Source organism: Gracilinanus agilis, chromosome 3 (assembly GCF_016433145.1).
Source record: "Gracilinanus agilis isolate LMUSP501 chromosome 3, AgileGrace, whole genome shotgun sequence".
Taxonomy (NCBI): Eukaryota; Metazoa; Chordata; class Mammalia; order Didelphimorphia; family Didelphidae; genus Gracilinanus; species Gracilinanus agilis.
Window position 1 is genome coordinate 671,096,641 of NC_058132.1, and position 25,533 is coordinate 671,122,173.

The following is a 25,533-nucleotide window of genomic DNA, read 5'->3' on the forward strand; positions in this document are numbered from 1 at the left end:
CAGCCTCACTTTCCTCATCTCTAAAAAGGGGATAATATTAGCACCCACTACACAGGGATTTTGCAAGGATCAAATGAAACAATATTGGCAAATCCATTGAGAAACCTTAAAATGATGTCAAAATTTTAGCTAACTTCATCACCATCATCACCATGATCGTCCTTTTTATTGAATTATTTTAGGTCAAGGCTCGTGAGTACCAGTAGATTTGGAAATCAACAAATTCATGTATTGATGAGTCAATTAAGTAACCTTCTACTATCAAATGTAGAATTAAATTTAGACAGCTCAGTCTGGTTCCTTTATGAGATATGATAATTCCTGGATGGTATTGCTAATGACTTAGAACTAAGACTTCTATCTTAGAACTTAGAACTAGCTTCTATCAAGTCTCAACTAAAATCTCACCTTCTTCAAGAAATCATTCCCATCTTTCTTAATTCTATTGCCTCCCCTAGGGAATGTCTTCCAATCTATCATGTATGTTTGTGTGTGTGTGTGGATAGATAGATAGATAGATAGATAGATAGATAGATAGACAGACATATATAGATATAGATATAGATATATAATGTCTGCATATGTGTGTAGATAGAGAGATCTTGCATGTTCAAAATTTATCTATTGTCTCCCCCATTAAACTGTGAGTTCCTTGATATTTTTGTATGCTTGGTGCTCATCATAATGCCTGGCACATAGTACTTAATAAATCTTTAATGACATGACTTTCAAAGAATCTTCAATCAGAAGGACAATTTCTAGGTGACATGACTGAAAGATTAGGTAGTCCCTGAATGCCAGCTCAAACTCTGCCCATGGATAATAAGCCTTTATAATAAAGCCATATGATCATAGAATCTAGAGGTTAAAGGAATCTTCAAAATCATCTAGTCTAATCTAATCATTTATAGATTGGGAGTGGAGGGGAGAAAGTAATAAACAATTATTAAGCACTTACAATATGCCAGACACTATACTAAACACTTTGCAAATATCTCATTTGATCCTTGCAACAACCTTCAAGGCACTATTATTATTCCCATTTTATAGGTGAGGAAACTAAGGCAGATGAGATGAAGCTCATCCAAGGTCACACACCTAGTAAGTGGCTGAAGTCAGATTTGAACTTGTATTCCTGACTCCAGCCCCAGCACTCTAGCCACTGTGCCAACTAACTCTTCAAAACTTACCCTTCCTCCCAACCTTTCTCCATGCTTCCTATACCTTACCCCTGCAACCTCCCTACCATGTATGCTGACCTCCTTATTGTTCCATGAAGAAGACACTCCATCTTTCAGCTCCAGACATTTTCTCTGGCCATTCCCCCATGCTCTTCCTCCTCATCTCTGCCTCCCTAGCTTTGATGGCTTCCTTCAAATGCTGGGTAAAACTCTATCTTCTATAGGAATTCTTTCCCAAGCTTTTAACTCTAATGCCCTCACTCTGGTACTTCCTATTTATCCTCCCTATAGCCTGTTTGTACATAGATGCCTACGTGTGGTTTTCTCCATTAGATTGTGAGTTTCTCATGGACTGTATTATAAGCTCTTAGCCAAGGACATATCGGGGACAAAGTAAATGCTTGCTGCCTGGCTGAATGCCACCCTGGGGAGGACACTGAGGACCAGTGTTGAAGTGTCTTGAACACAGTCATGTAAGTAACAAATAACAGAGCCAGAATCTAACCCAGGTCCTGTTCATTTCAGGACTCTTGCTATTTTACCAAAGTGGCTTCACAAAAATTGAGGTTTCTTTCTGATCCAGTTTCCCCATCAGTAAAATGATCAGAGTAATTTTGACTTGGAGTGTGCATTCACTGTCAGGAACTACAGGATATTTGCAGACTTGAAAGTGGCAGATTGCCTGGGAAGACTTATATGAACTGATGCAGAGTGAAGTGAGCAGAACTTGGAGAACACTTTACACAGTAATAGCAATATTAAAAGATGGATCACCTTTGAATGACTCAGTCATTCTGATTAATAGCATTGTATTAGTCAATTCCATGTATCTAAGGCAATTTTCTCATGGACTTATGATAAAAAAAAATGTTCTCTGTCCCCAGAAAAAGAACCGATAAGAGTCTGAATGCAAACTGAAGCATCATTTTTAAAATTTTTTCTTCTTCCAAAACATGGCTAGCATGGAAATATATTTTACATGATTTCACATGTACGAGTGATATTCCATTTCTTACTTTTGAAATGGATGGAATAGTGGGAGGGTGAGAAAGAATTTAGAATTCAAATTTTTTAAATGAATGTTAAAAGTCAATAAATGAAATTTTAATGGGATCTATGCAATGACACCCTGGGTATAATTTATATCAGATTATTTACCATCATGAGGAGAGAGAAGGGGAAGGAAGGAGGGAGAGAATTTAAATCACAAAGTATCAGAAAACATTGTCCAAATTTTTTTCTATGCGGAATTGAAAGAAAGGAATAAACTGAAAAAAAAGAATATGTGCAAAAAAGAAAATGTTGGATTGCTACCCAGAGACTATCACATGCATACTTTGACTCAGGATTGGCTCTCACAGCAAAAACAGGTATTGTAGACCTCAGAGAAAATAAAATTCCTTCAAGAGTGGAGGGAATGGAACCTGGAGAGCAATTTATACAGTGATACCAACATGATAAAGACAAACAACAAAGACTTTAGAACTCTGATCAAGGATATGACTAACCCACATTCCAGAGGCCTGAGAATGAAGCCTGCTACACATTCATTAACAGAGAAGTGATGAGTCAAGATCCAGAAAGAAGCTTATATAATTTCAGACATAAGCAGTATAGGAATTTGTTTTATTTGACTGTCATTTTTGATATGAGGGTCTTGTTTTGTTTTGTTTCATTTTCAAATGTGGAAGACTTTTGTTCATTGGGGTAAAATTAATTTTTAAGTTAAAAAAGCAACTGCAAAAAAACAATGAAAGTATGTACTTTGACACAGAGATCCTACTGCTAGCCATATACCAAAAGGTCAATGAAAAAAGAGATACCATAACAACTACAATCAATTAGTCAGTTGATAAGAATTCATCAGATGGATGAGCAATTTTCAGATGAAGAAATCAAAGCCATCAATAATGATATGAAAAAATGTTCTAAATCATTCTTGATTAAAGAAATGCAAATTAAAACAACTCTGAGGTACCACCTCACACCTATTAGACTGGCCAATATGGCAATAAGGGAAAGTGGTAAATGTTGGAAGGGATGTGGCAAAATTGGGGCACTAATGCATTATTGGTAGAATTGTGAACTGATCCAAACATTCTGGAAGGCAATTTGGAACTATGCCCAAAGAGCTATAAAACTGTGCATACCCTTTGATCTGGTAAAACCACTACAGGATCTATATCCCAAAGAGATAATAAAAAAAGGACAAGGACCTAATTGTACATAAATATTTATAGCAGCTCTTTTGTGGTGGCAAAGAATTGGAAATTGAGAGGAGGTCCATCAGTTGGGGAATGGCTAAACACATTGGGGTACATGTTGTGCTATTAGGAATGATAAGCAAGACATTTCAGAAAAAGCTGGAAAGATCTTCAGGAACTGATGCAAAGCAAAATAAGCAGAACCGGAAGAACACTGTACATAGTAACAGCAATATAGGACAATGATTATCTGGGGAAACTTAGCTACTCTCGGCAATGCAGTGATCTGGGACAATCCTGAAAGACTTATGATGGGGAATTATATCTATCCTCAGAGAAAGACCTATGGGAGTTGGATGGATGCAGATCAAAGCATACTATCTTTAACAACGGTGTATTTATGGTTTTACTTTGGGGTTTTGGTTATGTATGAGTGTGCTCTTAACAACAATGACCAATATGGAAGTCTGTTTTGTGTGATAATAAAAATAAAATTGAAAAAGTAAAAATAAATAGTCATGCAAGTATGAGGATTCTGACAAAGAATGCTCTCCACCTCCAGAGAAAGAACTGTTAGAGTCGAGAGGCAGATGAAAGCATATGATTTTTCAATTGTTTATTTGGGTTTAGGTTTGGGGGTTTTGGTTTCACAAGATTACTAACTTAAAAATGAAAAATAGGGAAATATATTTTGCATGATAATACATGTACAACACAGAAAGAATCGCCTGCCAACACTGGGAGGGGGAAAGGAAGGAAGGGAGGAGATAAGTTCAGTCATATAACCCAGGAAAACTTGTGTGGAAATTTGTTATATAACATGCAATTGGCAATAAATGGTCAAACAAGTTGGTGTACATAAATGCAACACAGTATTACTGTGCTATAAGAAATAATAATGAAGAATATAATCACTGGTAGATTCATATGAATCAGTCCAGAATCAAGTATGTAGAACCAAGAAAACAACATACACAATGACTGACAACAGCCAGATCAAGAGAAGAACCAGCAACAAAGCGAATGAAGGCAAATGCTGTAAAACTAAAATGACCAATTCTGGTCCCAAAGGAGGGAAAAAAGAAAGTGAGATCCCTCTTTCCTTGAAGTGGTAAAGAGGGTGGAACCCTACACATGATAGTGAATATTTATACAAGGGTGTTAAGATTTGCCAACTATTTTAGCGACCGTATCTCATTTGAGCCACACAACTGTCTGGTAAGGTAGCTGCGATCATTACCCCCATTTTACAGATGAGATAACTTGGGCAGACAAGGGTTAAGTGACTTTCCCAAAGTCATACAGCTACTAAGTGTAGCTTCTTTTAGAAAAAGTGGAGAGAGGGGAATAATCCTTTCTCCACCCCTGCCCACTCCCCAGCATTCGAAGTCTTCACAAAGCCGTGCTTTTGAGTGGAAATCTGGCTCTCCCTTCAAGTTGTTCAATCAGCATGTCAGAAAACACAGGTTAGGACGAGAGAATTAGTCATCAACATGATTGGGCACTCATAAGCCTATTGTGTTTCTGGACCGAAAAACCAATTTGCAGTCAAAGGAAATTTTTCTCCCACCTCCATCTGCACTGGCCACTGGATCCCCCTTGAATTCATGTCACACTCTCTTAGATGATTAACGGCAGGCATTCATCTTTCTTTTTTGTCCTAAGCAAAAGATAAAATAGAGGGCCAAAGCGAAAAACCTCTCCTTCTGCCTCATAAATCATTTGCTTAAGCAGGTTGGCTCTGCTAGGGGGCTCCTCTTTTCCTCATCACTTTTCCCTGTTACTGGGGCACACCTGCCCCTTTAAGAAGTTGGGCAAGGAAGCCTTCCTGTGCCACTACTCCCCCATGACTCCCATGGAGGGCACGAAAAGAGGAGCGTGGGTGACGCTTCCCTCGGGGGGCGAACTGGCTAGTTCTATGTAGTTTTCAAAAGGAATTAAATAGAATTAGATGTACTTGCTGCTTGGGTAACAAAACATTCTTTTCTAAAGCAGCAGTCTTTTTACAGTTTGAAAAACCCTTTAGGAGAATAATAGTGATGGAACAAAGTCTTGAGCTGGGAATCGGTGGTCCAGGGTTCAAATGCAGACTTTGCTACTTATAGTATCTGTGAGTTTGGGCAGGACCCGGAAAAATGAATGAATGAAGAACTGAAGAAGTGGATGAAGAAATGCATGAAAAGCATTTATTACGCTTTTTGCTTATTACATGCCTAAATACATATTATTATATCATTATGGGCCAAGTACTGGACTAATTCCTTGGGATAGAAAAATGAGACAGTCCTGCTCTGAAGGAGTTTTTAAACGATCTAATGAGGTAGAAAATGCACAAAGGGAAATGGTGGCCAGGGAAGGATATTTTGTTCTGGAAAATCAAAGGGAAGGTGAACCGTAGGGAAGGGAATCAGCATTTATATTATACCAGGCACCCTGAGAAGTGTTTTACAAATATTATCTCATTTGATCCTCACAGAAACCCTACAGAATAGTTGTTTTTATTATCTCCAATTTACAGGTGAGGAAACTGAGGCACACAGAAGTAACTTGCCTAGGGTCACACAAATAATAAGTGTTTGAGGCCAGATTCAAACTCAGGACTTCCTGACTACAGATGCAGCATTCTATCCACTGTACTACTTTGCTTTGGATTTAAAAAGAAAAAGAAAACACAATTGGGTTATTTGAAAGGTAGCAGATGGGTAGGCTACCTCAATGAATCCTCTGTTGAATCTCCTCCTAAAGCAAATAATACCCCCCGGAATTATCTGTAGAAATCCATATTTTCATTTCAGAGCCCTGTCTTTCTCAAATGACAAAGGCTCTTTTCCGGTTATCCATTATCAATACCTTGACTTCATAGTTCTATGTGTCTATAATCTATAGAAAGAAGCAAAGGTGCCTCTCCTGGGATCTGCTGGGAATGGAAATGAAGGATGCAGGGAAAATGGTCAATGGTCCTTTACATTGTTTGTGAATGGGGAGGTCCTGAACTGGAACTGGGTTCTCTTCCATTGTTTTCCTTTCTGGCATAGGCTCGAGATCCTCACCAACCACACCAGGAACATTCCTGCGAACTGGAGCCGAAGAGAAACAACAGATAATACTGACAGTAATGCTCTTGTTCCTTTTTGTCCCAACCTGTATTCTTATTGGGTGGGGAGCTTGCCAAGAGGAAACCCTCTCCATCAATTCAGGTCAGCAATTGTCCTGAAGCTCCTCATCACAGAAGGTTGTCTGGGATACTGAAAAGCTAAGCGAGCTCGCTTACATATCCAGAGCAAGAAGGTCGGAGACTGGAACTCAAGTCTCCCTGACTCTATCCTCTAAATTGGAGATTCTTTGCATTTTTTCTGGTCATCTGGTGAAGCCTGCAGACCCATTCTCAGAATGATGTTTTCAAAATGCATAAAACGAATAAAATTATAAAAGTAACCCAATAGGATGAAATAAAGATGTATTTTTTTCAATCCAAGTTCTAATTTAAGAACCCACTAAATAGGGGCAGCTAGGTAGCAGAAAGGATAGAGCACCAGGTCTAGAGGCAGGTGGACGTGGGTTCAAATTTGACCTCAGATACTTGCTGGCTGTTTGATCCTAGGCAAGTCACTTAACCCTGATTGCCTAGCCCTTACTACTTTTCTGTCTTAGATTTGCTACTATAAAAAAAAGAGGTGATACCATGGGAAAAAAGAAATTGATACTAAGAAGAGTTTTAAACAACACAGTAAGAATTTCCACTTTTCAGTAACACTAATAGCAGTTGAAAAATATTTTTTTTGCATACATGGTATCACTTAAGAGCAATGTTCAAAACTAGGTGGCTCAGTAAATTGAGAGTCAGACCCAGAGGTAGGAGGTCCTGGGTTCAAATCTAGCCTCAGACACTTCCTAGCTGTGTGACCCTGAGAAAGTCACTTAACCCCATTGCCTGGCCCTTTCTGCTCTCCTGTCTTAGAACCAATACACAGTATTGATTCTAAGATGGGAGATAAGGATTCTATTTTTTAAAAGAGTAAGTTTCCATTGGTAGCCAGTAGGCTCCTCCATCCTCATCAGACAAAGGCACTAGATTAGTCCAGTCAATTCTTCGTTCTCTCTAGATAATAAATTGTAGACTTTAAGCTAGAAGGGACCTGAAATGGCATCTAGTCAAGTCATCCAACAAGCATTTATTAGGCACCTATTATGTGTCAGATGTAGTGGAAGCAAATAGTCCAACTCCTCATTTTATGGATGAGGATCTTGAGTCTCAGAAAAGCAAAATAACTATTTTATAAGATCAAACAAATAGGTACAAAGTCAAGATTCGAACACAGGCCCTCTAATTTTACATACAGTATTTCTCCTTTTGTACCAGGTAGAACCCTACCTACCTGATCTGCAGTACAAATGTCCATAGTTTAGAGAGGAAAGTCTAAATGCTACTAGATCATATTAACAGTGCATTTAAGGGACATATCCCATTATATACCCCAAAAGGTAGGAACTACACAGATTTTTATCCCTATTTTACAGATGAGGAAACTGAGGCTCAGCGATCAAGATTCAAGGTGACAGCTGTCAGTCCAGATACAAATGGCAGCCCTGGAGTTTGAGAGAACGGAGCTTCCCATTATCCTCCTTAACTCTACCAGCCTCTCGTGCTGAAATCACTCTTACTGAAGAGATGATGGGGATAACTGAGCAGACACAGCTGGACAGAGCAGACTTTTGAAGGAGATTTATGACATATTTTTGATTTTTTTTTGCTTTCAAAACCCATGACATAAAAAGAAGCAGACTCTACACTCAGCAACCACCCACATCAGCCTGTCAGATGTGTGACTAGGCTAGAATGAGATTCAGAGCTCAGTAGAGCTGGAGGGAACTTTAGAGATCCTCTGGGCCCATCTTCTCTTGAAGACTAATTTTTCCCCTAGAATTTGTAATCATTTAGCTTGGGCTCCGATTGAGTTTGAATATGGAAAAAGAGGTTTGCAAAGCAAAATTAACAGCAGAGGCAATAACATTTCGGTGTACTTAGTCATTGTATCTAAGGAAATAATCAATAAGTATTTATTTAGCAGTTTCTAAGGGCAGCTAGGTGGTACAAGCTAGAGTTAGGAAGACTTGAATACAAATCAGGCTTCAGACACTTGATAGTGGCGTGACCCTGGGCAAGTCATTTAATTCTGTTTGCCTCCATTTCCTCATATGTAAAATGAACTGGACAAACCACTTTATGATCTTTCCCAATAAGAATTCCAAACGAGATCACAAAGAGTTGGATATGACTGAAACGTCTGAACAAGTGCCTTCTATGTGCTAGGCACTGTGCTAAGAGGAAAAATAGTCCCCTACCTTCGAGAAGCTCACAATCCAATGGGCAAGACAAGCAAGCCATACAGGATAAATAGGAAATAATTAACAGGAAAAGGCACTGGGATTAAGAAGGTTTGGGAAAGGCTTTCTACAGAAGGCAGGAATTTAGTTGGGACTTAGAGGAAGCCAGGGAGGACAGTAATCCATATTTTGGAAGAAACTGAGGGCCAGGAGGGTCTCTAAAGGTTAAATCTCTGGCCTGTCCATTTTATGCTCTTTTCCCAACTGTAGTCCTGCTCTTGCTATTCATGTTTAGAAAGCAAAGATTTCTACACTTTGTAGTCCTCTTATTGGTTGGAATGATTCTCCTGGGAAATAATGATTTGGTGTGTTGTATAATAACTTTTCTCCACTTGGCTAAGAAATCAGTGACTAATTACCTAACTGTCATCCCTAGTTCTGTCTTTTGTAGATTACAACTAGAAAGAACCGTTTAGTAAAACAATTAGTGTCATGAGTGTTTTGCATTATTATGAGCTTGGGTTCCCATGGGCCTCCTAACAATGAAGTCTAAAATCACTGAGCCCCAGAAAGTTAAGAGCTAGAAGGGAACTTTGATGATCTCATCCAAGGTTCTCACTGGACAGAGTTGGAAACTGAGGTCTGGAGAGTTCATATGATGGTCAACCTCCAATTGTCTCCCATTCAGTCAAGGATAAAGCTGGCAAAAATTCCTTGTATCCCAAAAGCACAGCCACCCCGGGATAGCTGATGCTTACTTGATTGATAGATGTTTCAGCTTTGCATACCTCTCTAGTCTTGGCTTTGATACATTTCTGCACAGAGAAAGGGACCAAAATCTAAGATTCTCGGTGTTCTGCTAAATTTTTGTTTGTTCGTTATTGTTAAGATCTGTGATTTCCTAAGTGAGAGAAAGTCCCAGGAAGGAAATTCTCTCAATAAATCAAGTCAGCAATTCTATTGCAACTTAGTGTTTTTCAAAACCCTTTACTTTCTCTCTCAGAATTGAGTGTATTGGTTCCAAGGCAGAAGAATGGTAAGGGCTAGGCAATGGGAATTAAATTGCTTGCCCAGGGTCACTCAGCTAGTAAGGATCTGAGGTTTGAACCTAGGTCCTTCCTTGTCTAGGACGGGGTCTCAATCCACTAAACCACCTTGCTGTCCTTAGTATTAGAAGTCTCTGGAGCACTGATGGATTAAGTGACTGGCTGAACAACCAACCTACATTTTAAGCTTGACTGGAATGCAGGACTCTATGGTTCCAAGGTCAGTATGTTCAATTCAACAATCATCTATTACTTTGTGCATTTATTTAGAGTTAATCAAGTGCTCACAAGATGCCTCTCTTACATGATACCATGAAATCTCTATAAATTCCACAGACCTAGCAAAAACATTTCTTGGTTGATCCCACTTGTGATCCCTTTCTGCTGGGGAGGATGAGGCTGGTGGATGAATTTAGTTCAGAAGTTCTAAGCTGTAATAGAGTTAAAAGTTAATTATGTGCCCACATTAAGGCCAACATGAATAATGAACCCCTGGATGACTTAGAGAAAAAACAATCAGAATAAATTTAAATAGACAAAAACATCTACACTGACAAAAAAAAATCCGTGAGGTACCAAGTTAAGAGCCCTTGCCATTGACTATGATCTCTGGCAGAGGTCAGGTTGTTAAAAATCTCACTCTCAAAGTTGAGAAGGACCTCAGAGGGCAGCTGGTACTCATGTCCTGTTATAGCATCTCCAGAACATAATCATCCAGTCTTCAGTGTAGATTTCTAGTAGCAGGGAACCCACCAATCTCAGGAAGCATTTTCTGTAATGAAGCCTAAAGCTGCCTCTACTCAATGTTCTTTATTTTTCCCTTTCAAAAAGAGTCTAATCCTTTTTTTTCATAAGACATCCCATTAACCACTTCTTGTAATTAAATATATCTATCATATCCCCTGGGTCTTCTCTTCTCCAATTAAAATATCTCTAATTCCTTCAACCAATAATTCATGGAATAGTAGCAGGTTATTCATCAGCCTCCTGGTCAATGTCTTTTAATACTCTAACATTTGTCAATCCCATTCACTTCTATGTTTTTGTCTTATTTTTGTTTAATTGGGATATTTGCTTTCCTCTGATTCTAAGATATTTCCCATCCTCCAAGAGCCTTTGAGGTCCCAAAGCTTGAAAATTGGAAAACAAAACACTGTCTTTGTCGCACTTTGAATGATCAATAAACTGCGACCTTCTTTTATTTGCACTAGGCTATATTTTTAAAGTAGTTATCTACCACTATTATGCCTTTGTCAATTGAAAGCTGCACTGAGGATTCAGGAAAACTTGGATTTGGACTAGTCTCAGACAATTCTTGTGGAAGTCTGGCCAGACCATTTAATTTTTTTGAGATGGAGTTACTTCATGTACAAAATACCTGTAAAAATATCACTAACTCTTCACAGGATTGATAAGATGATAAAATGAGATCGGGTGTATATATTTTTGGAAATATCCATTTTCATCATTATTACTACCATCATTATCATTATGGATGATATTATAGTTATTACTATTAGTCTGGGCTTCTGATTTAATAGGTATGGGGAACTTGCAGTGTAGAAAGTCTTTCCATTTATAATGTATGTTAATATGTGTGTGTGTGTCTGTGTGTATATCATCAACTTTCCTGTAGACCATAGTCTTAGAAATTTGCCTAAGGCAACATGAGGTCAAGTGATGTGTCCAGGGTCATATAGTCAATAAATACTTCTGAGGCAGTTGCTTCAAGATCAGCCTGCTATTGATAACATTAGATATTTTTTAAACAGCTACAGATTTAATATATATTTTTATGTATTTTTAAGTTTATTTATTTGATTTATTTAATTGATTAATTTAGAATATTTTTCCATGGTTAAATGATCCATGTTCTTTTCCTTCCCTCCTCTCACTCCCCTCCTGTAGCCAACAAGCAATTCCACTGAGTTTCACATGTGTCATTGATCAAGACCTATTTCTATATTATTAATATTTGCATTAGGAGTCTACATCCCCAATCATATCCCCATTGAACCATGTGATCAAGGAAATCTTTTTCTTCTGTGTTTCTACTTCCACAGTTCTTTCCTTGGATGTGCATAGCGTCCTTTCTCATAAGTCCCTCAGAATGGTCCTGGATTATTGCATTGCTGCTAATAGAGAAGTCCATTATATTCAATTGTACCACAGTGTATCAGTCTCTGTGTACAATGTTCTTCTGGTTCTGCTCCTTTCACTCTGCATCAATTCCCGGAGGTTGTTCCAGTTCACATGGAATTCCTCCAGTTCATTATTCCTTTTAGCACAATAGTATTCCATCACCAACAGATACCACAATTTGTTCAGCCATTCCCCAATCGAAGGGCATCCCCTCATTTTCCAATTTTTTGCCATCACAAAGACCGCGACTATAAATATTTTTGTATAAGTCTTTTTTTCCTTATGATCTCTTTGGGGTATAAATCCAGCAGTGGTATGGCAGCCATTCTTTAAAAGCACTTTGGGCACAATTCCAAATTGCCTTCCAGAATGGTTTGATCAATTCACAACTCCACCAGTAATGCATTAGTGTCCCAATTTTGCCACATCCCCTCCAATATTCATTACTTTCCTTTGCTGTCATTAGCCAACCTGCTAGCTATGAGGCAGTACCTCAGAGTTGTTTTGATTTGCATTTCTCTAATTATAAGAGATTCAAAACACTTTTTCATATGCTTATTGATCATTTTTATTTCTTTATCTGAAAACTGCCTATTCATGCCCATTGCCCATTTGTGAGTTAGGGAATGGCTTAATAACACTAAATATTTTAACAATAAAGTCAAACCAGTAAAAAGGGGGGGAGTATTGCTGTCTCCCTACCTCCTTTCCCCATTTCTGACAGTCAGTCAACAAACATTTACTATGTGCCAGGAACAGAGTATATAAGATACAAAGAAAATGTAGCCCAAGCCCTCAAGTCTAAACCCATATATGCAATTAATGAGTCATAGGCTTATTTGAACTGTGATCCCCCAACTCTAGAGTTAATACTCTCATAATATTTCCTCATATACTTCCTATGTGACTAAGATGACCCTTTTGGGTCTTAAACTACATTGCTATTGGTCTTCATGCCCTGAATCTGGTTGGGATCATTTTGGTCATGGAGAAGGAAGGAAAAGTCATCAAAGACACAAAAACTGAAGGCTGTGGAAGCTTGTCATGTTCTTGGATGAGTTACAGAATCTTAGCACTGGGACAGTCACCTGGTATACACAGGCAGGTCTTGAATGAATAATCTAAGGAGATTTCCAACATATGGAGACACAGATGTGCAGAGTATGTGGCTGGTATGTGATTTCACTGTTGTCAGAAAAATATCCAGGAAATGTGCCTGTTTTAAATTAAGTTTACAAGGAAAACTTAAGAGACAAAGCTGAAATGTGTGAAGGTTTTGAGTCAGTGGAAAATCAACTGAAGCATCCAATGGTTGGTGGGATACATTCCCTAAAATATCCTTTTACATTCAAGTTTTATGGCCCTGAGAGGACTAGAATTCATTCATTCATTGATTTGGCCAGCAAACACTGATGGAGCTTCCTCTGTGTTAAGCACCATGTAAGGCAGTCAAAGATGACTAAGACATAATTTTTGCCCTCAGGGAGATGAAAGTTGCAGATAGATCTCTCTCCATGGTCCTTTTTCTACAACTGAGAAGCATTTTAATTAGAGATATTGTGTCTATAACACATAAAAAAAGAACCATAGAATTGAGGAATGGGGAGGGATTTTTAATTAACATCTTTTATTTTAATAACTCATAGTCCAGTCTGTCTCCCTCTTTCCCTCCCTAAGACTCTCTCCAGAGAATAAATAATATTTTTAAGGAAAAATAAAAGGAAGAAGAAGAGAAAAAATCAGTAGAATTGATCAATACATGGAAACAGTCTGAAGACATATGCAATGAGACAAATTGACCTATTGAGCTAGGAAGGGATTTTAAAGGTTCCCAACTCCAGCAGTTTCACAGATGTGGAAAACGATGCTTCTTCAGTTCTCAATTGAGGTGAATGAATTTCCCCTTTATTTGCACTGTTCTCTCCACAGGAGTAAAATTCTATCTGTGAATCCCCTCTTTAAGTCCCCAGACTCACCAAGAGTTTAGAGCCCTCTGTGAAAATTATATCATTATTAATAAATTTCACTTCAGTTGGCCCTTATTTAGTACCTGCCAAGACGCACCAGAAACTGAGATTAACAGCAGAGTTACTAAAATGAAAATGAAACCTTTCTTGTCCTCAGGAAGCTCACATTCTACTGACAAAAAATGTGTTTATACAGATAGACTATGTATATATACATATATATGTACATACACACACATATACTCACAGAGAATGTGGCATAAATATATGAATATGTATATACAAAAAAAAAGAGAGTAAGAGTAAACACAAGTGGAGAGCTACCAACCAGGGGAAGAGGATTCATGAAGACTTCCATGAGGAAGTCCTTGAGATGCTGAATAACTGTGCAGCCTAGTTGTGGAGCTAAAAGTAGCTTATCCAACCGCCTCTCCCTCTTCCTCCTTGTCTTATTTTGGACAATAGGAAACCAAGACCTTTTTGATATGCACAATGTTGCACAGGAAGTGAGCAATGGAAGCTGGATTTGAACCCAAGTCCTGCTGAGCTTAAAAGGGGCTTAGGGGGTCTATGAGAAGCAGAATCCTCACACTGCAGATATAGAAGTAAAAGGCAAGAATAGAATCAAGTGAGGACATGAAGGATACAAAGATAAATTACCTAATCAGATTATCTGCTCCCATTCTGGGATGATATTCTCCTGACTGGTGAGAGTTCATATGTAGCCAGCCCCAAGTGGCACCCCTCTGTACCCCAGTCATCTTTCTATCTGGCTTTGGCCACTGTGCAAATACTTCATGCTCTGGGAAGAGGAATCAAATCATTCCTGGGAGGGTCAAATCGATCAATGACAGTAACTCACAACTCCACTCACCATCCTTGTGACATCCAAGACCAAAATACCTCTCGTTGGCCATCACTCCCCTACTGGTGTCATCTTCTATTAGAATGCAAACTCAAGAAGAGTAGAGACTATCCATACCTAGATTTATATCTCCACTAAAGACTTAGCACAATATCTGGAAGAGAGTAAGTACTTAATAAAGTTTTTCTTTCCTTCTTTATTCATTCCTGACATATATCAGTTATTTTTCATAAGGAAGAGAAAGAGGAGGAGGAGGAGGAAATAGGAAAAAGGAAGAGAAGAAGAAAAAAGGAAGAGAAGAAGAGATGAAGTGAGAACTAAAAGAGGAAAGTAAAGGAGGGGGAGGAAAAATAGTGAGAGAGGAAGAGAAGAGAAGAGGAGAGGAAGGAGGAGGACAGAAGAGGAGAAGGGGAGGACAGAGGAGAAGAGGGGAAGGGGGAGAACAGGGGAAAGGAAGGTAATGGGAGGGAGAAGGGAGAGGAGAAAGGGAAAGAACCCTTCTAAGATTTCAAGTTGAATTCAGAATGTAAGAAATGAGCAACCTACATAATACTCATGGTCCTGAAAGTGACTCTAACCCCCAAAGCCTTGGATTATGTCCAACCTAAGAAGAAACAGTTCAGCTTGGCAACATTTTAACAGTGTGGAATCATCCATCCAACTCCAGGGTTGTTTTGCCAGCAGCTGTAGAAATACCAGTACCTGCCAGAGAGAAGGTGGCTTCTTTCACCCACACAGGTGCTTTCCCTGTCAGGGTCTCCCCTCCATGGATCTATAGCTTAACTCAGCTTTAATTTATTAGAGTTGAAAGGAACACAGTATGAAGTAGCATAGGCAGAGGCCACAATTAGAGGCATACTTTATCGAGGACTGTTATATTGAGGAGTCCACCAAGTAAATGTTTTCCAAGGTTAAGTCACATCTCTCCTCCTAAGAGCAGAAGCAAAATGGATTTCTATAGTTTTTGCCAGTTCCAATTAAGCCATTTCCTACACTTAAATAGTCCTGAGACCTTATCTATTGAATGAAATAGACCATTGGCAGTACAAGATATTTAGAAGATTTCAAGCTCCTTAGAAAATGTTTATTAATGTGTATTTAGAGACATGAACCGTACTGAAGAGCTGTTAGAAAAGACGTCTGTGCTTGGGACAACAGGGATGGTAGTCGGGGTTAGCAGGGAATACACCAAGAAAGAAGCATACTTCTGAATTCCAAGATTTTAAGCAGCCAAAAACTAATGAATCATTTCCCCAGGATGATATGAAAACTATCCTCCAAGTTTTCCTCCCCAGAGCAAAGGCCCGGTGGCCCATTCCTAGTTACAACAGTTGAACATAATAATGACAGAATAGTTGCATGTCCAAAGAACTTCCTTTATTTTTCCATCATCATACAAGCTGGTAGAAAGTAAGCAGAAATAAAAAATAGTACATACGACTACAGCAATGGAAATAAAAATAATAACAATGATAAAATAATAGAAATTGAACATTATGAAAATAATGACCAATGGTGCCAAAGAAGGGCTATGAGAATGGATCTCCCTCCCTTCTTTGCTGAGGTAGAGGACAATGGGCGTGAAACATTATATAAAATATCAGACTTGGCTGATACATATACTGATTTGTTGGATTACACTTCTTTTCATTTCTTATTCTTTGTTATAAGGGATGGCTCTCTGGAAGAAGAAATGGGGGAATATATTGGGAGATGTAGATGATATAAAAATCAACATATATCGAGAAAAATAAAAATAAAATAAAAACCAACCACCTAGGGTTGGATATGCCAACTGCATCCTCTGCCTCAGCAGAAAGCAAATGAGTTGGGTGTAGAAGTCTGTATTTTCTTTTTTTTTCTTTTTTTTTTTGTTTTAAACCCTTGTACTTCGGTGTATTGTCTCATAGATGGAAGAGTGGTAAGGGTGGGCAATGGGGGTCAAGTGACTTGCCCAGGGTCACACAGCTGGGAAGTGGCTGAGGCTGGGTTTGAACCTAGGACCTCCTGTCTCTAGGCCTGACTCTCACTCCACTGAGCTACCCAGCTGCCCCTAAGTCTGTATTTTCTTGTGGGATCAAAGATTTAGAGCAGCAGCAGGAATGGCGGCTTAGAGATTATCTATTACAATTTACATTTTTAATAGATGAGAAGTAAAAGCCCCAAAAAAGCAAAATGATTTAGTCAACCCTACTTACAGATTAAACCTATGAAGAGTCTTCACCTTGGACTATACAGTCTTTCAACCCCTGGTCATTCCCAATAAAATATCCAGAATCACATAACTACTCAGTCTTTCTCATCCATTCAAACTCCTGGTTTCCTCCACTCCCAGGATCTATCCCTTCACTGCAGCTCCACTAGACCTGGAGACATTGGTACCCTTAATCTCATCATTATCTACTCCACCCCTACTTCCATGATCTGGAACAGAGATTCTAAATCCAGTCATTTAACTCCTGATTGCTTCACTTTCCTCATCTGTAAAATGGGGATAACAGTAACATCAACCTCCCAGAATAGACATCTCTAAAATCTGTTTCTGCTCTCGCCTATGATTCTATACTACAGATTTCATTACTGTTTCTCTCCATTCACAAGTTTCACTTTGAAAAAAAAACATGGAGCATCATTTTCCTTAACCTGGAGGCTACTCAAGGACAAGGATTAGGTCTTCTTGGATTGGGTGTTGGAGTAACTTTACTCTATAAATTACCAGATTTGAAAAAGTCAGTTGAAATGGTGGTAAAGAATAAGCATAGAAAGTTTCATGTCTGGTTCATTGTTTCTGCTCAAAATGAAACAGTGTCCTGCCATGTAGAATATTCATTTGGAGCAACAATAATCCCAAGTCCTGGTTTTTATAACTTTTACAACCTTGGGCAAGGCCCTTTACTTTGCTCTGCCTCAGTTTCCCCATCCATAAAATCAGGTGGATGAGACTAGATAATTCTAATTCAATTCTATTTGATAAATAGCAGTCATTAAGACCTTGGCAATTGGTCCCATCACATCATGGCAAATAGAGAGAAAAGAAATGGAAGAAGTGTTCGATTTTATATTCTTGGGCCCAAAGAATTGTTATAGATTGTGACTGCAGCCATGAAATTACTCCTGGGAAGGAAAACTACAGCCAATCTGGACAACATGCAGGAAGCAGAGACATCACCTTGCCATCAAAGGTCCATGTAGTCAAAGCTTTTCTGGTAGCAATGTGTGACTATGAGAGTAAGACTATAAAGAAAACTGAACAACACCGAAGTGACACTTGCAAATTGTGGTGCCGGAGAAGTCTTTTGAGAACACTTTGGGGATCAAACTAGTCAATGGTTAAAGAAATTAATTCAAATTACTGATTGCTTCACTTTCCTTGGAAGGTCAAAAGCTGAAGTTGAACCTTAAATACTTTGGTCATATCATGAGAGGAAAGGATTAATTGGAAAAGATTCCAATGTTGGGAAAGATTAAAGAAAAAGGAGAAAGGAACAGCAGAGGTTCCAATGGAGGGATAATGTTATCGAAGAGTCTTAACCTTGGACAATACAGTCTTTCAAACCCTGGTCATTTCCAATAAAATGTTCAGAATCACAGAACTACTCAGTCTTTCTCATCCATTCAAACTTGACCATGAACTTGGATGGACTTCAAGAGATAGTAGATAAAAGAAGGCCCTAGTGTGCTATGGTCCATGGGGTCACAGAGTTGGACAATAGATTGAACAGCTGAACAACATCAACAATCTGCTTTTTTCCAGGCATTATACTCACATTCTAAAATTCTAAGTTCTAGAATTCTAATTTATTCCTATTCTGAATCTATGGAATAAAAAAGGAGAGATTTGTTGGAGTTCATCTGCTGGATTTCTTTCATTCCCAATCTTCAATATTCTTGATTGAAAAAAAATTAAATTCTAAGGGTGGTGGACCTGATCCAACCAATACCTGTAACTTTCTTGGAAATTCACTGCCAGTCAAGGAGCAAAGAAAAATAAAAGACTATTCAGCAACACCCTGGATGCTATCATTCAATTTTCTTTCATTTTTTGTTCCTCAATCTGTCCACCAAATAAAATCAAAAGCAGTGAGATTGGAGGAGAGACATGGCTACCATATGGGATTGGTTCACAGAAGATGAAAAAATTCTTGCTTACCAGGAACTGCAGAAAACAAAGTCTGCAGAGGGCACAATCTTTCTCATGGGCTACAAACTCAAATGAGAGCAGGAGAAAGAGAAGGGACCATAAACTTACTAAAAAGAAGGAAAGAAATAATTTCAAGTTTGGGGCTTTTGAAAATGCTCAATCAATTTGTGGAGAGTGCAGCAGACAGAGATCTGGCCTCATATTCAGATCTGTGTTCAAGTCTTGCCTCTGATACATACTGCATGTGTCACTCTGGGCATGTCATTTGGCTTTTTAATGCCCCAGAAAAAAATTCTCCAAGATTAAACACTACCCGAGCAAGTACCCATCTTAATTGAATAAGAGCTTCTTCCATCTTCTGGCAAATCCCTATGTCAGTAAATCACAAGTCCAATCCCAGCTCCTGTCCAATCCCAGCTCCTATCCAATCTCAGAATTATTCGTTCATTCATTTGTACATTCACATATTTATTGGGGGAGGAAGGAAAAATAATAATAATAATAACAATAATAGCCAACCTTGATATACAGCCTACTAGGTGTCAGGCTCTGTGTTCATAATAATTGTAAAGCACAAAGCACAGTGCCTGAAACATAGTAGACCCTACATTAGTTTTGGCTATTATTATTATTATCATCATTATTAAGTGCTTTGACAATATTATCTCACTTGAATCTCACAACAACCCTGAAAGGTAAGTCCTATTATCATCACTGTTTTACCAATGAGGAAACTGAGGCAAAGAGAGATTATGTGACTTGTCCAATATTACACAGATAGATAGTATCTGAGACTAGATTTAAAGTCGGGTCCTCCTGACTCCAGGACCAAATTGCCACCTACCGCCAAGCAACGGGTTGGCCACTTAACATTGTAATGGGAAAAGACAATACATAGAAGAGAGTGGTAGCCAGTACAGGGGTGGTAAGTGGGGCCATAGCAAAGAGGGTTGACATACTGGTACTACTCAACAAGCAAGTAATCAATCAACAAGCATTTATTATGTGCTTACTGTATGTCGGGCACTATGGTCAATGAATCATTATTCCTGATTTGACATAATTCATTGAGCCTTGTTCTTGATCTGGAGAAGAGGGCAAAAAAGAGTAGGTCAGCTAACATGGTTACTGATCGAGACTACAGGACACCATGGTGGAAGTTCTAAAGATAAAGGGTTTAGAACCTCTGGGGCATCATTTCTGGTCTAGACCATAAGACTGTTGGCAAAACTGTCTAGAAAATTGCCAACAAGGCAGATCTTTCTAAAGTGCCTACTATGTGCCACATTCCAGCTGTAGGGGACACTAAGGCAAAAATTCAACAGTCCCATGCACATCCTATTATAAATATGCTAGAATAGCTTATAACAAGGAATCCTTCTATAAAACCAATAATCCTCCAGGGTAGTTATGCTTCATTTTATGATAACTTGACATATGAAAATATGGATTTCTACAGATAAATCTGGGGGTTATTATTTGCTTTAGGAGAAGATTCAACAGAGGATTCATTGAGATAGCCTACCCATCTGCTACATTTCAAATAATCCAAATAACAAAATGTCTATATTCACATCTTTTTTTTCCAGAGAGAGATATTTTGCTCCTTTCAGTAAGTATACCCTACTGTGCAAATAACTGCCTCTTAATTTATATGTTCTGTAAGTTCGGATCTCTTGTGCACTGGCCTTTCTTATTAAAGCTGGCTAAAACTAAGTTGCTAACTCTCATTAGATAAATGGCTCCCCTTCAATCAAGCCCTAATCTGCTTTGTCATTCAAATGACCAGCAGGGACTATATTGTCAGGACAGCCCACTGGCCACCTCCTGCACAACAGCTTCTAATGACTCAGGAAGGAGTCTCCATGCTTGAGTAGCATGCATCCAGCCACATCTGGTTGCCTAGCAACTGGACATTGCATGAAATGGGTACCAATTATCTAAGTTCGCCACCACTTAGCTAACCAAGACCCCACACATTTCCTTGAATTAGAGTTCTAGTTCTTCGTGACACCCAGCCCAAGTGTCTATAATATTCTCATGGTCAGTCCAGTCAAATATTCCAGATATCCCCATCTTATTAAAAGCCAAGAAGGAGAGGTGGACCAAAAGCCCAGGTCTCCTGTGTTAGGGCCAAAAACTCCCTCTAGGGCTGGACTGCTTCAGCAACCAGTCAACAAATATTACTACATGCTTACTGAGCTCAAGGCACCAATGCCTAGCTTTTGAAAGGTGGAGTTTGTTTGGACGCTGGGAGCAGAACTCTGAGAAAAGTCTAGGTTTGACCAAAAGAAATGACTTCCTAATCATTAGAGCTATTCTTAAGTGGAATGAGATATCTTAGAAACTAGCCAGCTTCCCTATAGTTCTTCCGACAAAGGCGTGTTGTAGAGAAGATTCTCCCTTTGGCCATGGCTTGCACAAAATGGACTGGGAGGGTCCCTTCGGATTTGGAGTCCATTAACTAGAAGGCTAGCTTATAGTCACTGATCAAAGATGGCAGCACTCTTTGGATGCCATACTGATATTTTAGTTGTTGTGTGTTCTTAGTTTTCAGAGAGGATTAATGACCTCATGAGGATGAAATAGAAGACAGAGTGTGGATATAGTGGACAGAGGGTCAACCTTGGATCAGAAAGTCTTGCTCTATAGCTTTGGGTAAGTCGCATGAGCACCCCAAGCACCCCACGCAACTTCCAGTGTCTATAATTTATAGATGAGTCGCCATTCTGCAAGAGCAGGGGTTTCCATTGCTATAGAGACCACGATATCAATTAGCAATCATTTATTAAGTGCTTAGCATGTGCCAGTCACTGTACTAAACTCTGGAGACACAAAGAAATGCAGAAACACAGTCCCTAACCTCAAGGAGCATGCATTTTTGTGGGTGACAGAGGGAACTCAAGAGGAAAAAAGGAGTTTGCTGTTGATACTCTGAAGAGCCCACAGGATACTAAGATTAAGAACTTGCAGAGAGGCATGGAGGTCATCTAGTATAACCTCTTTGTTTGAAAGATGAAGAAATTAAGCCCAGAAATGTATGCTGACTTACCCAACAATACCCAGAAAGCTGAGCCTGTATTTGAACCCAAGTTCTCTGATTCTAAAGTCAGTCCTCATTCTTCCATACAACAATGATCATCCAAAGTCTTGGGCTTCTAACTTCGAACTGGGTTAACTTTGAACAGCCCTTAAGTTGGGCTGCCTTTTTCTCTTAAAGAAAGGGTGACATATTTTTCTTGAAATCAGCACCATCTGGTTGTACCCACAAGAAAAACAACCATTTATGCTGGTTCATTTGCAGTGTTTTCCGAAAAATTAGGTTCTCAAGAGTGTCAGATTCATGTATTTTAAAGAACGTTTAAAGCGCACATGCTAAAATTAGGCCAAGTTCCACAGACAGTCATTTCCATCGACAAGAAGAAGGATTTTAAACATCAAATGGAATCGTAGTCATTCAGGAAGATTTTTTTTTTCAAAAATAGGACGCCATGTCAGAATGCACACAGGAAATGCTGTTTCATTTCCCCACTCAGGAAAACGATAGCAATTCCTCAAAATCGCCACAGAAAAGCGGCTCCCAGAAGTTCCTATTGTAATGGCAGTCCATTTTCCTTCAGTAGAAGAGGTGAAAATCACCAGAAGTAAATGGGAACAACAACCATAATCACCTCTACTCTTTTCCCTGAAGATATATATTTCCTCCGATTTCTATTAGACAAGTTGGACTTTCACTTTTTCTGGAGGGAATAATGAAAGCCCCTGACAGCAAACTTAAGAGAAACTATGCTCAAGAGTCACGTAAGATGGGGAGGCAGCTATCTGTGGGTGTAATTAGCCTCCCTGGAGGGGATGATCACATCAGAGAGCTCACAGATCCATCAGATTATGGTAAGAACTTGAATTCAAGTTATTAAAAGGAGTCAAACAAGGGAAACTCTGTCAGTATCTCGAGTTTTAATTCTATTTCCCAAGCAATACAACTTACTCTGAACATAAGGCCATGATGGGGAAGCTTTTCTCCTAAGACTGCTTACAAAATGTATTTCCATTCTGCTGCAGGCCATCACCAAATCCACTTTTCCAGCCTTGATCATTTAATAGCTTAAAACTCTGTAGTAGATGGCAGCCTTCATTCCCCTTAAAAACCTGCTTTGGCAGTAATTAGAGTCAACTCGAGCTGAGTAAGCCTCAAAGGGCTTTAAAAATCTAAAATCAGATTTCATTTGTCAAGAAGAAATGCCACAATAAGTAATTTAAAAACAACAATGCAGAAATAGTCAAATTATAGAATCGAAGTCAGATCATGAAAAAAACAAAGGATTCCCCAAAGATTGGAGCTCAGAGGCATACTTCCTTCTGACTCAACTGTCCTTTTGGAGGATGGGCCATTAGGGAAAAATCACTACCAAGGCACCTCCAGTGAGCAGCCCAATGTTCCATTGCAATGGGTGTAGAACCTATCTCTAAGTGGGGCACTTTGGTACTGGCATGAAATAATTCCATGAGATTTAGGAAGTGGGATCTCTCCTGAGATGGTTTCCATTTGGACCATCCAAGCATCCTCTTCATATAAGAAAGCATGACCCTACTTACAGAATCTCAGAGCTGGAAGGGACATCAGAATCTACCTGGTCCAACCATAACCCAATGCCATCTATAGTACCTGTCTTTATCACGTAGCCTTCAGGAAGGGTCCTAACAAGAAGGAACCTACCACCCCCAATGGAAGTCTGTCGCTCTTTGGAACAACTCTGATCCTTTGGCTATGTCTCCTAACAGCAAACCTTAATTTTCATCATCAGATCTTCATCTATTGCTCCATGTTCTGCCCTGTAAGTTCAAGCAGAACAAAGCTAATCCTTCTTTCATTTTACAACCTTTTAAATGACTTAAAGACAGTAATGTGTCCTCTCCTTCTCTTCAAGCAAAACATTACCAATTCCTTCAACTACACTCACATAGCAAAACCATGCAATGAGTTCCTTTTTTATCTTCTTTTACTGGAGCACAGGGATCCATCTTTCTTCAAACTTTATAGATTTTTTTTTCAGAATCAGCCATCACCTCCTTTATAGAGGCAAGAGAACGTTAACTTTAATCAGTTCTATAGGAACTAGAAACTGGCTCAGAAATGTCACCAAGTGATCATATCCACCTATAAGGAAATATGAAAGAAGCCTTAATCATAGGTGTGTGACCTTACCTTATAGACTTGGCCATAGGTTCCATTTCCAACAAGTTCCACCAATTCAAAGATCCCTGCAGGGTCCTGGAAAATAAGCAAAAAAAAATCTATTACTAAAGGAATTGTTTTAATCCATGAAACATCTAGTTCCAAGCATGGGATCAACATCTCAACAAGTAAAATTTGCAAAAGCCATGAGTGTTGGTATTAAATCAGAGACAGGTATTAAACAGATTATGATTTACTTTATTATCTCTATTTTATATTCCAAGTATATGAATTTAGATCTTGGGATGGAAGATGTTCCTTCAAGTGAAATTAGGAAAGATGATGGTAATGATAATAATAATAACAACAAGAATAATAGCTAACATTTATTAAGCACTTAGAGGTTTGGAAAGTACATATGTTATCTCTTTGAGCCTTCAAACAACTCTGATGGGTGCTACTATCATTTCACTTTTACAGATAAAGAAACTCAGGCTGAGAGAGATCCAGAGTCAAACAACTAGTGGCTGAGGCAGGATTTGAATTTAGGTCTTTCTAGCTTCAAGTTCAACATTCTCTCTACTGAGCAAGAATTAAGGGGTCTCTTAACAAGAAATTTCAATTTGTAAACAATAATTATTTCTCAAGAATGGGTCTCATATTTTCTAACACTAACACATTAGGAGGTAGGGGAGAGAAAGGAAAGAAATCAAGGGATCTCAAAGTTGGTATTGATTATTTAGAGATTTCTCTTTGTGAATCCCTGAGCTATTTTTATTTTCTGGTTGCTGGTGAGTTACATCCTTGCAGGAGAATAAATCTGGCAATCTATTAGCAGTTCTCAATAAAAATGGAAATCAACATAAAGAGAAGGCTGGGAGATCAATTCAATGAGTGTGTCTCAGGCACTGGGGATACCAAGACAAAAATGGCGTCAGGGAGCTTACATTTTACTGGGGGACTCTGTGTAGACAGAAGCATAGATACAAACTACTTCTGAAGCTTGGTCTGGAGCTGTTATACAAAGCAATGTCAAAGGAGAATCGCTGATCACTTGGGGTTAGGGCGAGGAATGGGATCAGGAAAGGTCTCTTGTAAGAGACAGAACCTGAAGCCTTGAAGAAACTAGAGATTCTACAAAGCAGTGGAAAGAACCCAGGCACTGGAGACCACCAAGGTATATAAAAAGAAAAAGGACAGTTTTTAGGGAGGTCACAGAAAGGATTCCATGTCAAGTAGGACTTGGACTACATGGTATTTTATGCCCACTCTAGCTTTTACATTCAGTAATTTAGTAAACATTTCTATCTTTCTTTGAAGGTTCTATACCTCACACCAATCATATTTCATTATCATGAAAAAACATCACAAAATTAAGCAAATAAGGCAAGAGATGTTCCTATGCATTACTTCCTTGATCTAATCCTCTCCCTCCCTCTCTCTCTCTCTCTCTCTCTCTCTCTCTCTCTCTCTCTCTCTCTCTCTC

The 25,533-nt window shown here is 38.8% G+C and overlaps 1 protein-coding gene across 1 annotated transcript in view; it reads right to left on the reverse strand.

Moving 5' to 3' along the window:
* Positions 1–24,227, reverse strand: part of TNIK (TRAF2 and NCK interacting kinase) — a 369,177-nt gene extending 344,950 nt beyond the window's left edge. Inside the window, exon 1 of the mRNA XM_044669552.1 lies at positions 24,078–24,227. Coding sequence (XP_044525487.1) covers positions 24,078–24,227 — 150 coding nt within the window. The remainder of the gene's footprint in view (positions 1–24,077) is intronic.
* Between the last annotated feature and the right edge of the window lie 1,306 nt (positions 24,228–25,533).